This window comes from Magallana gigas, chromosome 8, assembly GCF_963853765.1.
Source record: "Magallana gigas chromosome 8, xbMagGiga1.1, whole genome shotgun sequence".
Classification (NCBI taxonomy): domain Eukaryota; kingdom Metazoa; phylum Mollusca; class Bivalvia; order Ostreida; family Ostreidae; genus Magallana; species Magallana gigas.
In genome coordinates, this window is record NC_088860.1 from 46,280,509 (window position 1) to 46,297,565 (window position 17,057).

Here is a 17,057-nt window from a genome sequence, read left to right on the forward strand (position 1 = left end):
CCATTTAAGCTTCATATGAGTTTATCACGTGGCAACCCAATTTCATATCCAAGTGATACTTTTAACTGTTTTTTTCTTCAAAAATATAACATGCAGTTTGTCACAATTTGGAAATAAAATGTATATATTACGAGAAACAGAAACTCTTAGATTTGAATACTGTAGATTTCTAATTAAATGCGAGGATCTATTTTCTGCGTAAAGTCGCGAGAAGCAACCCTCGTGGATTTAAAAGTCTCGCTTTTTGTTTTTAAAACAGTATTAAACAATCGGAAATTATTATAAAATTAATGATCGCGATTTTATATTCTCGCAGATTGATGAAAACAAAACTAAAAAGTAACCGCGTAAAATAAGGAATATACGGTATGTAGAATCAAGTAATCATGATTTGTTTTTGTTACGTTGAAAATTCGATGGTACTCTTAACATCATTATTGTTCATCTTGAGATTGATTTAATCGAGCTGCAAGTCATAGAATGATAAGTTGTATTGATAATTGTTTCATGTTTTTTTTTAAATGTATACGTCCTTGTATTTGTTTACTTGGAAATTGATATTCAAAAACAAGAATAGTTCTCCCAAAAAAAACCATCCTCTACAGGTTTATTACATCTCACGTGATTTGTAATTGGCATACTAAGCAAAATCAGAAGAGTTTATTGTTCTTAAAAATGAACGAAATTTTAACTGAGTTCCAACTCTTTCCAAATATAAAACCACAATTCGCTCTACTGCACAGAAACTCTTAATTTGTTGGCAAGGATTGTCCCATATTCATTTTTTTTAACCTTGTATATTTGTTTTCTTTTTCAGTATCATAGTTTGCTTTAAGATAAAAGAATTGCTGTCTTTAAATTCATTTGCAAGATAATTATTCTGGTGTTTATTTGAAACAAGTAAAGCTTGTTTTTAAACATGCAAGAAATGTTTTCATAGAATTAGAAACGTGTATGATCTACAAGCTTATCTTGAAGACGAAACTTTTTTTTCTTATCCTGAACTTATTTATGAAATAATAAAAACATAGAAATCAGAAATAGTAGCGTTTTATTCTTGAGAACAAACAACACACACAAGTTCTCTTCCCTCTACATAAGGAGGACACTTCAGGGAACCACATGTAGCCTCTACTGGGTACAAAAGATAACCTTCTTTACTTTTAGAACCACCATGTAAGGTGTCAGGATGACTGTCAACACAAGTGAAAGATGTTCCAGCTGGGTGATCATATTTACCCGCCATAAGGTAGCCATGATACTCCAGTGTCCATCCTTTGTAACACGTTTTTCTTCCTACAATGACAATGCGTCCTTATAGAAAATAAAAATAAAAACATTTATAGGAATGATACCTTTTAAAATTGTAAATATCAGCCTTTAATAATTATTTTTTTCAAAAGATATACTCTAATAACAACAAATATGTGCAAATTAATTTGTATGCAAACACTACTAGCAACTGAGTAGATATAACATCTCATTTGCAGATATGCCTGTCTGACATTAGTTCTTGGGTGCGTCCCAACTATTTGAAGATTACGCAAGAAAAAAAGTATACAGGTGTTGACTGGGGTCGAGGGCAACAGTTGATCTTCGGCCTTGGACATCAGTTTGCAAGCCGGTCCAGCAGATCAACTGTTGCCCGACACAGTCAACAACTGTTTTGTTTTACCCCTTCTAATAAATAACACGTTTTCACGGAATGTGACGTCACCGGTCAACAGGTTTTTTTTACAATAAATTTTAACAGTTCCAATCCAACAGTTCCAGTCCAACAGTCAAAATGCTGCCTTTTTGTACAGTTATATAGTAATTTTTACAGGGGTAAAACAATGTCTTCGTTCCAAAACAAAAAAATCATTTATTTAAAAAAAACTTAGCATTAATTTTGACGCCACCATTATTAACCTTTATCAATTGTAAAAAAGAAAAAAAAAGAAATCAGCGTCATTTGTTATTCATAACTGAACATGGATCACCAGATTCGAACCATCGCAAGATAATGTTACCACTAACTGCGGAACATTGGTCGCATACCTCTTTTAAAAGTATGATTTATCATAATTTATGATAAATTGTGAATAATATAAAAATAAACAACTTATTAAAACATTAATAATGCAAATATGTTCCATTTATCATATATATTTTTTTATCAAAAAGTACGTTTTTCCCACAGAAATAGACAAGTCCATTCGATAAGTGTGACTCTACAAAATAAATCCTTCTTCGTCAGCGGTAAAAAGAAAAAAATCAATTCACGGATCAAGAATATACCGTAAATAAGAGCTGACGTTCAACGGTAACCCACCAAAATGGTTTTTTTTATTATTTGTTTTTTGTGGGGCAATACCATGTAATGAAGTTTGGGCGAAAACATTTGTGACAGTAATTTACGATGCTCATGATCACCCTTTCATTTATATTATTATAAAAATATATAAATGTTGATATTACTGAATATAAATTACAAAATCATTGCTTTACCAGCAAATCAGACATTTCAAAATAAACGTTTGGTCGATAAATGGTATGACCGATCGGGAGTAGTACTTAAAACTTTCAAACGAATGGGTTTTCTCTCCTCTGATTTCATATATACAGTAACTGTTTTAATAGGCCAAAAACTCGAATGTGTTACAAAGGCCAAATGAGGCAAGACTTGAACTCGAATCAAATTCAAAACTTTGCTTTATGTTACGAGAATAAACTTAATTTTTACTGTTTTCTCGTTTTTCTAACACAATATTGCAACATGATTTCTCAACATGTATGTAAAATACAAACAACTGAAAGGTGTATACGTATAAAAAAAAATAATTGGTTTCTTTTGTTTTTTGGGGGGTCATACTAACCTGGAAACATTTTGATTAGGGATTTTTGTCGAACCAGACAAACGGCGCATGGAACATCGTGATCGTGAAGTGTTTTCATGTAACCCTTAAAAGAACCAGTCTCATATTCCGCACCATGAATGTAATTTTTTTGGCCATCATGCCCGTCACTGTATATCCCCCATTCCGGATCCCTTGGTAAACAGAGAGGTTCTACAGCTGCTCCTTTGTCCGTATAATAGGAGCCTCCAGTAAACCCTACACAAGACATTAGATGATGTAAAAAAAAAATGAAACTTTGTTTCAATGATACTTCTTCTATATACAACATCCATTGAATAAGAAGGTTACTTTGTTATTGAACTGTCAGTTCAATGTTACGCAAAGTAAATTTCAGGACAAATATATTTCTCTTTCTCTTTCGTTCACTGTTTTCATAATTTCTTTCAGTCAATTGATCATTGTAATTACTTTATATAAAAACATGTCTGCAAACATCTTACAGACAAAGAGTTATCTACGAAAGGCAGTTATTAACTTTACCTGAATGGACTAACTCGGCATTGGAGGGACACGTTTTCTTTCCCCATCTGGTGTAAACTGCACTGGTGTTACCAGCGTCTGTTAAAACCAATGCATTAAAATATATTTTTGTATAACTCATAATCTGGCTCCTGAAAACTTTACCAAAAATATCATCTTACTTACGTGTCTTAACTTCGGATTTAATATTTTCTTTAAACTCATTCATGGATTTTTCGATGATATCAGTAAAACTTTTGAATTCCCGCCTCAAAGCTTCTACTTGGTATGCCCCTAAAGCTGACGTTAGTTGTCCTGTAAGATGACCCTGTAATATATCTTTACAGCTGTCAGTGTTCGTCTCAGCCTTTGAAATAACCACGAGCACTATCAGCATTTGGATTTCCATCTTCAGGGGGAAACTTCAAATAAGTGCCAATATTATAAAAATAATTTGGTAACATATCAAAGATGTAGAGGTTCAAATAAAAATAAAAATAAAAGAAATCTTAATTTGTTTAATAAAGTATATTTGTCTTTCTATGTCATGGAACTATAAAACGTATGTTCCTTTGCATTATATCATAAAGATGCATACAATACATGCATATGTCCACGTACCTTAAAACCGTATTAACAGAAGAGCTGCTTTTCGTTTGTTCTAGTACAAGAAAAAATCTTCACTCACTCCATATTTATGTGATTTGAAAGCATAAATGTGAATATATTTATCTTGATTTTCACGAAAGGTCATAATCAAATTGAAATTTGACACCAATAATTCAGATGTTAGGTTATTACGTTACCGCTAATCTCGTGATCAACTTCAATGTAAATAGTGCATCCTCTGAATAATCCACACAAGAAATTTACATTAGTTCAAATAAAAAGATAACATAACAATTTCAAATATAAACGGATTGTTTTTTATTAGTTTTCCTTTTGTAATTCACAATCAACTGATTTATCAGATGCATCTAAATCTTAACAAATGTTAAGAGACAAATTATTTTTTTTTCTAACAAAAAAAATGATTAAAATAAAAAAAACACACAAACAAAATAAAAAAAACCACGTTCAATATAATAAATATGATTTCTTATTTGGAAAAAAAGAAAAAATGACTAGACTAGAACTTGAGATAAAGGTGGCTGTGGTAAGACAGTAACCTTCTCTGACTTCAAAAGTCGCTTCAAACATATTTGATGATGCATTGATCATTAAGTAGACGAACAAGCCTAAATAATGATACAGGGACTTGTTTATGACAATGTTTTTTTAGCTGTTAAACTTCTTGGGGATACCGACCTGACACACTTTTGCTTTTTGGAATTTGTACGGCTCTACCATCACATATGCATGAGAGGAATACGCGATGAAGAATTTTCTGTGTTTGTATGTTTGGGGTTTTTTTTTGGGGGGGGGGGAGGGGGGTTTCTGGTTTTTTTTTTGGTTTTGGGTTTTTTTTTTGGTAACTACATATCTTCTACCGTGCGTAGTTAGTTTTATATACGAACTGGTTTGAAATAAATAATATTGCATCGTCAAAAGTAACTAGTAACAATATTGGCATTGTTTTTGATTGAATTTAGGAAGAAATCGTTCAAAAGACTAAATGCACCCGCGATAGCGATATCATAACAAATTTGGAAATATCACAAATAGTGTATCTACAATCACTTTCATTTTTTTCGGAGACTTTAAAGATATTTCCCTTGTCTGTTGCAGGTTGGCTGCATCTTTGACGATGTGCCAGTAAGAAATGTCTTTTTCCACCACCAAAATGTCTCATGTCATACCTTGTCAAACTCACAAAGTTCCTTTACTTAAGCCTTTATCTGTATTACCAAAAATCCGAGTTTTGCTAACTTTCGTATAAGTTCGTTTTTCTTTCCATATTATCAACTGGTTTCTCTGCCGTTTTTAACGACTGGCTATGGAAAATGACTATAAGTTAAAAATTATGTTAGTATGAAAACTCGTCTTTATACCGTTTGAAAGATATTGCATAAATGTATTCACTAGTATCATCATCCAAGAAATCGTGCAAGAGTTATTGTGTTGTGCTATAACACACCTTACAAATCAAACACTGGAAATCAATACATGGACGCAAAGGAGACATACAAATAAACAAATAAATATAATGATAACACTGCTATCTTTAAAAGATAAAGCTTTAATTTGCTTGTCATATTTCATTTTATGTGCAATTATAATATAATTGCTGTTGTCATAAGGGATAATTTCAATTCCTCTCAATATATGTTTAAATGTGCGTACATGAAATGTCAAATGATCAACAAAGTCTCTCTTTTTATGAATGAACTGATATTAAATGACAACAAATATTGATTCCTTTATATGTCGGTCACATACCGCCTTCTGTTGCGGTGTAGCTTTCCATTGCAGGTGTTTTGGAAGAAGACACATTCAAACACTGTTGTATCGTCAATATGAGCAGATGTACTGGTTTTATTTCAATATACATTTTGAATACTTATTGTCTAGCGTTATTAAACACGTTATTACTTGTACTTATACATATAGTATTTGTTATTGTTATACTTTCATGTTAAATACTGAAATCTGATTGGTTAAGACGCAGTTCATAATCCTTTCTATTACCCTCAGCGTTAGCAACGCACTTAGCAACGGGTAACATTGAAAATTGTTACATGCGCAAAAATTATGCGCTTACGGTTCGCTGTAGAATTCACGTTATTCCTATATGAAAGCAGTAAAATTTTCTAAAAAATTAAGACATTCAGTATAACAAAATAAATAGTGCCTGTTTGGGAGGATAACAGTTGAAATTAACACCCCTCGAAAACCATTGTCAACCTCCGCTACGCGTCGGTTGACAATGGTTTTCTCGGGGTGTCAATTTCAACTGTTACCCTCCAAAACAGGCACTATTTATATAATATCCCATAACGAGTTATTGCACCCGATGTGCATTGTTTAACTTTATCTTTGCTAAATGTATTATCCTTGCATCTCTGTCTGAAACATATATCCGCGGTAATGTTTTTAAATAAATCTCTGATTCATCTCTGATTCAATTACTTATTTTTTTTATGAACCCCCCTTCAGTTATAACGCCAAATAAACATTTTCAAAGAAATGCAAGGTATGTTTTGAATAGAGTGGTCATCAAACATTGAAAAAAAAACAAGCAAAACCCTTTTAAGACAAAAATATGACTAGAACAAAAATTAAATTATCCAAAAAGATCAGCTAAAAACAGACCCTAACCTTAAACAAAAAGTTAGTGTTTTACAACATGTGCTGCATTTTAAATCGGTACTTTTTGCGATTAATATGAATATTTCGTATCATTCTCGAATGAAAAACACTTACAATGTTCAGAATGACAAATTCAGTGAGCTTCAGAGCCATTAGAATGTTGGTATGTAGATGGTTCTAACGACAGCATGTACTCACTTGTAATTAACCGTTTGTTTCGTCCTCGATATTGTTCTAAATATTTCAGTGATCAATACAACAAGTTATTAAAGATACCTGTGTTCTGCTAGAGGTGACACATCGATCTTTTCCATCGGCAACATACAACATTTCAAAAGATCTTGAGGAAATCACCCAGAAACTGATTGAAGTGATTTCCAGGAAATTACCAAATTTCGTTGTTTTTGTGGGGTTTTTTGTTTTGTTCTGTTTTTTGTTTTGTTTTTTTTTGCTTGTCAAGATCAATACATCTTTATTTACCATTTTTTAGATAGGTAGAAATTATATCTCTCAACGGCAAATCAATTGAATGCTTTTTATGGCCATATGCGCTGCATTTTATTTATCATCCGAGGATGTGTCATCCAGAGGGTGCTTAAGGCGTATGAGACACCAAGCTAAACTTCCACACATTATCCTATAGAAACATACTACTATATGAATCAACTTTTGTTTGAGCCCCACCTTCCGCCCCGACCGAGGCTTGAACTCACGACCTCTGGAACCCATTCTCCTAGTAGTGAGCGGCCACCACGCTCCCCACTCGACTATCTAGGCAAGACAAAAATCTTGCTTTCGATGACGAACGGAACCTAGCGCGCTGGCCGCGCACTACACAGTCGCTTGAGATACAGTTGGAATACAGTTAAACGACAATTTGAGAGGATCGGAAGGATGCACATTGCATAGAAACACACATATATAATAAGCACAAACATTGCAATAACTCTCAAATTGACATACACCTGCCCATAGTAAATGATATAGATATATATAAAGCGCGCTAGGTTCCGTTCGTCATCGAAAGCAAGTTATTTTTCTTGCCTAGATGGCCGAGTGGGGAGAGCGGTGGCCGCTCACTGCTAGGAGAATGGGTTCCAAAGGTCGTGAGTTCAAGCCTCGGTCGGGGCGGAAGGTGGAGCTCCAACAAAAGTGAATTTCTCTGTGCTTTACATGTATCTATATCATACACTATGGGCAGGTATATGTCAATTTGAGAGTTATTGCAATGTTTGTGTTTATTATTATTATTATTATTATATATATATATGTATATATATATATATATATATATAGAGAGAGAGAGAGAGAGAGAGAGAGAGAGAAAACTTAAATGAATAAAAACACAAAGTCCGAGTAAAACATAAGCGCTTTCATTTTCATCTTCAGATGTTTTACAACAGTTGTAAAACATCTGAAGATGAAAATGAAAGCGCTTATGTTTTACTGGGACTTTGTGTTTTTATTCATTTAAGTTTTCTATATCTTATCCGACCACTGTGATTTTTTTCTGGATTTACCTATATATATATATATATATATATATATATATATATATATATATATATATATATATATATATATATATATATATATATATATATATATTAAGATTTAACATTTAAAATCATTTTAAGACACAGATATGACAAGTAAAAAACAGACAGACGGACGGACTGACGGACGCAGAGGAAAGCTATAGTCCCCTCCCGTGAAACCGGTAGGGGACTAACAATTGTAAAGGGAAAAATGGTGCGCTTTAAAATCAAAAGCTTGAAACAACCTAAAGGGTTGCCCTGAAATACGTTCTTTTTATGTAGACTAAGTTTCTAAGATTAAGTCAATAAAAAAAAACCCGCAAATGCTTTAGCAGTAAACCTACAATGTTTAATAAATCATATTGCTAGTTGGAAGTAAGTCACATTTAATAAATACATAAGGTGTCGGCACTGTTTTCTTTACACTTCAATAGAATGATACTTTCGAGAATAAAAAAAATGTGCAATTTTCCCGATTGTAATATAATAGTAACATATGCATTCATATTCTTATTAAACTAAAATGCAAACGAATGCTTTAATTCTTTGAACACATTTGCTGTTCAGTTTGTATGTTCGTAAAACTTTTTTTTTTTAAATAAAACCCCATTAAATAAAGTTGGAAACATAGATAAGCTCATAAAACAGGCCTTTCTTTAAAACTAATTTTTTCCAAAATGATTTTATATGAATATTAAAATTCATGGTATAAATCTAAAATTTTCTTTGCATAACAATGCACTGAGGAAGCATCTCTTACGTTGTAAAGAAATCCTAAATGTGTCTTTTGGACCGGCCTCAACGAACTTCAGAACTATCGTCGTAGTTTATTATGTATATTATAATTTTCCCTAAATACTTTCATCTTTTATTTATATATTTTTACTCAATACATATTTTAAAAAATTTTCTGAACATCAAATCTCATTTTCTGCCTTTCAAAACATTTCTTTGTTAAGATCCAGTTCACAAATAGCGGAATTTATTGTTGTGATACTTAATGGATGCCATTGTCGACAAAGTTATTTTTTTTGCATTAGGGTATAATTCAATGTGTGACATTTGTTTTCAAAATAATGAGCTTTTCTATGTTAAAATTAAATTTAAATATATATATTTTTATACACATATAATTCCCTTATCAAAACTACATTGCTGTGAGTTCTTCAAAACATAACAAAGTGTTTCAACAAACAAATAGAAAAACCCGACAAATTGTGCATAAGGTTTAGTTGTTTTTCTTTAAGACGTTTCACTTTTTTATTCTTTTGAACAAACAACACATACAATTTCTCTTCCTTTTACATAAGGAGGGCACTTCAATGATCCGCATACAGCCTCAACCAGGTAAAATTGTTTACCGTCTTTATCTGTAGAGCCGCCATGTAAGGTATCAGGATTATTATCAACGCACGTGTAGGTTGTTCCAGCTTCTTGAAGATAATAACCCGCCATTAGGTAACCATGATATTCCGGAGTCCATCCTTTGTAACACGTTTTCCTTCCTACGACAGCATTGAAACATCATAAAAATATATATTAACTGCAGGTCACACACAATCAGAGTATTTACTTATTGGTGAAAAGGCTGTTTTGATTTTTTAAACGCAAAGAGAACCATTATAACCTAAAATATGTCTGAAATCCGTTGAATTGAGGGAAGAATATATTAAGAATGATAATGATCCACTATGTTAATAGGTGTCTAGGAATGTATACGAAATAAAAAATATATTTTACATGATAGAAGAGGAAACAGTACTGTAAAATGTTCATTTGATTAAGAAACCATTGGAATAATTGAGGCTAGAAATAATTATTAACGTCTTCATCATGTACCTTTCAAAACTGGTTAGAATAGAGTTGTCATTTATATGAAAAATAACTTTGTCGAAAACATTTCAATTTTGAAAGTGGAGATATGCTATAAACTTTAAAAAATCGTTTTGAGAGTGCTAGTCTATTGGCTGACATTCTGATCGACAACAATGCTTCAATTATATATAAAACTTTTTTAAAATCTTTTTTTTCTGTTAATTATCATATCATGACAAAGAATCGACTGCCGTCGTAACATTCTGATGCCCGGTGGTCGACATCATCTAGGGCAAATTGACAGGCAAGATAAAAAAAAATGGAAAGTCAAGACACCCACTGATATGTTGACATTTATATTTCTATTTACTTTTTAATATTTATTTATATTTAGATATCCTGTATTTCTCATCTTTACGAATCACATTTGATTTTATACTGCATACTCACCAGGAAACATCTGAACAACGGATTTTCGGTGAACAAGACACACGGCACATGGGATATCGTGATCATGAACATTTTTGATGTTTCCTTTAAAAGTACTTGTCTCATACTCTGCGCCGTAAACATAAGCTTTGTATCCATCATATCCATCAATGTACATCCCCCACTCTGGATTTCTGGGTAAACAAAGAGGTTCCACGGCTGATCCTTTGTACGAACGATGAGAGCCTCCGGTAAACCCTAACCAAAAGGTTATCAAAGAATTTACAAGTTAACAAATTATGAAATCAAGTATTTACTAAATAAATTATTGTTTTAATCATAATTCCTTAATCTAGAATTTTGTTTCACAAATACTTCTGCTAATGTAATAAAATGTTGATCACTGTTTACTTCGTGTACTCGCTATGTTTTTTTCTCATTCACTGAATCATTGTACATACTAGAGAGATATATACTAAACCAGATAAAAATAATCAACAACAAACAACATATTTCTTACCTGAATGGACTAATTCGGCAGTAGATGGGCATGTTTTCTTTCCCCATCTGGTGTAAACTACACTACTGTTACCAGTGTCTGTTAAAAAACTGGAAAACTTAGATTAATTATCATTAAGTTACAATATTATTATCATTATCTGGATTATTATCATAATCTGGATCCTTAAAGTTTTTTTTATAAAAATATCATTTTACGTACGTGTTTTCACTTCAGACTTTATCTTTTCTTTAAATTCGTTCATAGACTTTTCTATGACATCAGTAAAACTCTTGAATTCCCGCCTCAGAGCCTCTACCTGGTACGCTCCTAGAGCAGACGACAGTTGTCCTGTCATGTAACCTTGTAACATGTCCTTACAACTTCCGGTGTTTGTCTCAGATTGTGTAACAGCGACGAGCAATAACAGTATTAGGATAGTCATTGTCCTGGTAGTTAGATTGATGTATTAAACAATGAGAAAAATATTAACTGACTCTGTATAAATGCATAATTTTTAAATATAAATGTAAACAATACGCTAGATTCTCACGAAATATCATAATCAAATTGAACTGTGACACCAAACACTAAATGTTTCTGATGTATTTTGTTTCACGGTAAAATGTGCATCCTCAAAATTGTCCCAAACAAAATTATTATAGATTAATACGAAATTTTAAAATAAGCCACATAAATTCTTTATGTAAAAAATAATGGTTTTTCTTTCTTTTAAAAATTCAGATTTGTCAGTTAATAGATTATACTTGTTCAAATATAAAGGAAAATAAAAAAAAAAAGATTTGAAAAACCGCTCTTATTTAAATATTAAAATCTTATTTTCTCTCAATTTTTTTTTAAATGAAAGAAAACTTCTTTTTATGTATTTCCTTTGTCAGTTGCAAAAAGGCAGACATCGACTTTAATTCGAATAACTATTGTTGTCTTGTTGTTATAAAAAAAAATTAAAAAGCAAGGGTATATAAAATGGTACAATAACATTATTGTAAAATCGACCATTTGCTATGCTAAAACATGTAATAATTCCACCGAACCTTAATGAATGCAATTGCGAGCCTATTTGGAATTTTATATTCAACATAATATAGTATCATGTCGCTGTGAATTCCATTTAGTGTATTTTATTCTCAAGTTTACATGTGAATAAATTTTTTCTCAATCTTCTATGGTTAATTAGAACGTGTTTTAATTCAAGGAAACGATATTTTACATGTAGCAGCAGTGGCTTCGGAAGGAAAATGAAAGTTTTGGGGGTAGGGTGGATTGGATGTCATTACAAGACAAGAAAAAGGATGTAATATTATAGTAGTATCTAACTTTGCAACCCCCCCCCCCCCCCCCAGCATTAATACGAGAGTATGACAAGTAGTTTATGAGTAAGTAGTATGTGTTGTTCATTTCTAAAAAAAAAAAAAAAAAAAAAGGTATATGTAGAATACCAGATGAATGATAGAATATCCAAGGTCCTCTTGATATCAGATTGGTTTAATCTTATACATGTAGGTTTCTTGTAGTTGCTTTCTTTTTTAAATACTCAAATTCATTTTAATAAATCATTGTAAACTACATGTACATCGGTTACCACACAAATTTAAATTGGTCAACCCGCTTAATTTATTGTCAACTGCATTTTACGCGTTTTTGCGTGTCAGACCGTTATTAGTATCGGCAAGATTTTTCTGCATCTTTGTTGGATTCGTTGCCATGCAGTCAATGGACTGTTCAATGACTAGTCTATTGAAACGATTAAAAAACTACCTGGTGGGAGCTGACATCGATTGGATAGGATGCAGCATACATGATAGAAATAATAAAGTCATACTCTATCTTTTCTATCATATCCTGCATCCTGTACCCAATCGAATTCGAGTGGTTTTGAGAAACGAAAGTTGATTAAGAAATACATTTCCGACATCAATTTCGTTTGTAAAACAACATGAAACATTTGAAAATTAATAATTATGTTTTGCATTTACAAAGCAGTAAAAAAATGACATATAACCGCTTTATTTTAGGCCCGTTTGCCTTTTTTGGATATAGGTTTAATGTATTTATATATTTTTGTATTCTCGTCAATTTAAACATTATGAAGAGATTAATTAATGAAAACAATACCACCCTTTCCCCCTTTTTAACATAATAATCATCAATTGACTGACGGTGACATGATATTGATACAAAGACTTGTAAATTGATTTTTTTTTCTCATTTTTTTAATGTTACTATATTTTATATTTTTGTGTTATTAATTTGAAATTATTTGAAATTTCACTTCATAATATAACCATATCATATTTATGAACTCTCCGAATAAATCTCACGTAGCGATCAAAGATTTTGTTGTGTACATTTTTCAAAATAAATGCTTAGCTTCTGATGAAAGAAAAAACATATAATATACGAAGTTAACACGTTTTAAGTTAAAATTAAATGGAATGACTTATGATGTGTTTTATTAAAAACAAGGCGCAAACGAGGTTTAGGGCGAACGATTATTAGGGCGAACGATAATTAGAGCAAACAAACATAGGGCGAACGAACCTAGGCGAGGAGGTAGATATGGCAAACGAAGCCGATACCAATTTTGTCAATTCGGAAACAGCGTAAGTATGGAATTAAGGTAAAACTTTAGGCTGCACAATGCAGCGTAAAATGTATACATAATTAAAGTGTTATTGCTTTATTTAAAGATTTCAACAGTGTAAAAACAGAAGTAATCAGTCTACGATCAATTTACTATATAAGTAGACATGTGTCTTACCAAAAACGAACGTTATTTTGTGCTCATATTACGTTTCATATAATTTCTTTGATGCCCGATCACAAAGACGTATAAGGCCCAATAATAAACTGAGCAGATTAAATATAGAAATGTAATGCTATTATATTATAATGAAAAGAATTTGATAAAAAATTTTGGTAAGCAATAAATAAAAGTTCCTCATCTATTTTTAAACATGATAATACGTAGTATCTAATAAAATCTAAACTTTAATCGCTTACCTGTTCGTTAACGTAATTAAGTACACTCCGTGGACGATCCAATGTCAGCGATGTACAGAAAAATAAGTTACCTCGTTCTACAGATTTTTGGGTTATGTTTTATTTAGAATTTTCGATTATAACATTATTTGTTAAATTTGATATATTGTAAATTATATAATCATTTTCTTAAATTTTATCGAACTCTTATTCTTAAATATAGATGGTATGGGATAGGATACGATAGGATAGGATAGGATAGGATAGAATAGGATAGGATAGGATAGGATAGGATAGAGCTTTATTGCAGGATAGGATGCAGGATACAGGAGATAGGGTAGGAAAGGTTTGTCAACTTTCACAATAGCAGCACTGTATAAAGCTATTTGACAGTATCTTCATTCTTGAAATCATGCAAACAGTGTTGTGCTACAATACAAATAACATATCGAACAACCCTCGTAAAACAAGACGAAAACAATATAAGCAAGAGTGTAAAAGAAAAAAGTATCAACCAAAAAAAATTGTTTTCAATTGACCATATGATACGTAGAACGTTGATTAATCTACTTAAATTTTAATGTATACAATTATGAACCTGTATATCTATTATGTCAAATGTAATAGAGTGTCAACGTGTCGCTGGTTTTCAAATCAATGAAATATGTTATTTTTTCATGTTTTACTTGAAATCAGTAAATGAATGTGAAGGAAAAATTCAATAAACAATAAACATAATGACAAAGCCGTTACCTTGTAAACTTTATTTTACGTGAAATTAAAATAGAACTCTTGCTGTTTTTGTCATGATTAATAATATCAATTCCATTAAAAAATAACTTCTGTATAAATCTAGAGGTACTAACCGGTCAATACATTCTACATTTTTTATGAATAAACTGGTATTGAATGACAGCAAATATTGATTTTTTTATTGATGTTGTTCACATACCGCCTTATAGTGCGGTGTTGTTTTCCATTACATGTGTTTTATGGAAGAAGTAACTTACATTCAAACAATGTTGTATGGTCAATATCAGCAAATGATACCTGTTTTCGTTTTAAGAGATATATTTTGAATTGTTATCGTCTAGTGCTATTAGTCACGTTATTACTGATAATAGTTGTTCATATCCCACAATTATTCATTGTACCCGTCCCTCATTTGTTTATAGGTTTGCTAAAACCTATCCTACGCTACACTCGCATCTCTGTGTCTGAAACAAGCGTTTTCCATCCATATGTTTAAAGGGGTGGGTTTTTTGCATAAAATATTATTATTACTTTAGTGAATAAATATCGGTTGAAATAAATTTCTCGTGACAATACCTTCAAATAAGAAATCGGTATTATGCAGCACGTGATTTAATTTCAAATGTAACTGTTTGCGGTTATCATAGGTTTTAAGTAACATTCTCAATTTAAATACAAACACTGAAGGACAACGGACCAAGTTCTATTTGTTTTATATAAAGTTTGTGTTTGTAAAACAGCTATATATCGCCTTTTCATTGTGTTTAAGTGTTTGTGACTAATATTGAGGATTGGATTTTCGAAAGAATCACTTCTTTTGGTATAACGATATAATTGCAGAGCGAATTAGTTTTGCCGTCCTGATGGTCTGAATAAGGACTACGGAGAGCGCAAGATCTGTTGAATTGTCAATATCAAGATTGTTCTTACAACAGAAAAAACCCACACTTAGTCCTCGATAGTGTTCTAAAAATTAATCCATCTTGTTTTCTGTTACAAGTGTCTCGTCTTTTTCATTGTCAACCTAAGACACTTAATAGATTGTTAAAAAATAATACCAAATTTGAAGTGATATCCAGTAAGGAACCAAGTTTTGCGACCCGTCAAGAACACTGCACATTTATTTCATTTTGTCAAAAAATGTTTGATGAACACATAAAACTTTGGTTCAATGTATTATGCATACATTTTTTAGTTTGAATATCTGAATGCATTTTATTTCTAAATTGAACTCATTTTTCAAAGGTAGTTTAATATTTATTTGGCTTAGCATATATAACAATATGTGTGGGTACTATATACATTGAAGTAGAGTTGTGACACAGGATTTTTTAAACAATCCCTTTATATAAAGGAAATATGCTAATTTGATAAAAAAAAATATTTAAATGTTTTAAAGTGTTTTTGATATATCTCTTAATATATTTTTTAAGCTTCCACCATGTTAAAAAAAGATTGATATCTTTATCTGTTGAAGCCCTTTCAAAGCTGTCTGGATGACTATCAACTCAGATAAAGGTTGTTTTAAGCTGCGTGGTCATAATAACCCGTCATTACGTAACCATGACATTCCGGTGTACATCCTTTGTAACACGTTTTTCTTGTTTCAATGGCATTGAATCCTTCCAGAATATGTTTCTATATTGAAAATGTGCAAATGCAGACAACAATTATTTATACAGAAGTTGTTAATAAGTTAAACAAAACAAATTTGTACATAATAACTGATTTGATTCTCAAATAATAGCTGAGAATTGGGAAACAGTTTCTTGGAACTGACTGATTTTTCTACCATGACTTATAAGAAACAAAAATATTTCAAAAAATAATTTTTTTTTAGCTCACTTGAGCCAAGTGAGCTTGTCTGATCACAATTTGTCTGTTGTCTGTCGTCGTTGTCGTGGTCGTTGTCGTCGTCGTTGTTGTAAACTTTTCACATTTTCATTTTCTTCTCAAGAACCACTGGGCAGATTTCAACCAAATTTGGCACAAAGCACCACTAGAGGAAGGGAATCCAAGTTGTTTTTCAAATGAAGGGCCACACCCTCTTTAATGGGGAGATAATTGAGAATTATTGAAAATTTGTTGGTGTTTTTCAAAAATCTTCTCAAAAACTATTCGACCTGAAAAGCTTAAACTTGTGTGGAGTCATCCTCAGGTAGTGTAGATTCAAGTTTGTTCAAATCATGGTCCCCGGGGGTAGGGAGGGGCCACAAGAGGGGGATCAAGTTTTACATAGGAATATATAGAGAAAATCTTTAAAAATCCTCTTCTCAAAAACTATCTGGCCAGAAAAGCTCAAATTAAAATGGAAGCATCCTCAGATAGTGTAGATTCAAGTTTGTTCAAATTATGGTCATCGGGGGTAGGGTGGGGCCACAATAGGGGGATTAAGTTTTACATAGGAATATA

The 17,057-nt window shown here is 31.8% G+C and overlaps 3 protein-coding genes across 3 annotated transcripts in view; 1 reads left to right on the forward strand and 2 right to left on the reverse strand.

Annotated features, from left to right (window-relative positions):
• The window catches only part of LOC105339282 (limbin), a 502,381-nt gene that overhangs the window by 102,401 nt on the left and 382,923 nt on the right, over positions 1–17,057 (forward strand). The window lies entirely within an intron of this gene.
• LOC117690556 (uncharacterized) lies at positions 1,035–4,047 on the reverse strand. The gene is made up of 5 exons (XM_034474985.2): positions 3,981–4,047; positions 3,546–3,781; positions 3,381–3,458; positions 2,859–3,095; positions 1,035–1,296 (listed from the first exon to the last, which is right to left on the reverse strand). The coding sequence occupies exons 2-5, from the start codon at positions 3,766–3,768 to the stop codon at positions 1,052–1,054; spliced, it is 783 nt and encodes a 260-aa protein (XP_034330876.1). The 5' UTR covers positions 3,769–3,781; positions 3,981–4,047; the 3' UTR covers positions 1,035–1,051.
• LOC105322108 (uncharacterized) lies at positions 9,369–11,368 on the reverse strand. Its single transcript, XM_011420648.4, has 4 exons — positions 11,112–11,368; positions 10,911–10,988; positions 10,412–10,648; positions 9,369–9,651 (listed from the first exon to the last, which is right to left on the reverse strand). Exons 1-4 carry the CDS (start codon positions 11,332–11,334, stop codon positions 9,407–9,409), a joined length of 783 nt encoding a protein of 260 aa, XP_011418950.2. The 5' UTR covers positions 11,335–11,368; the 3' UTR covers positions 9,369–9,406.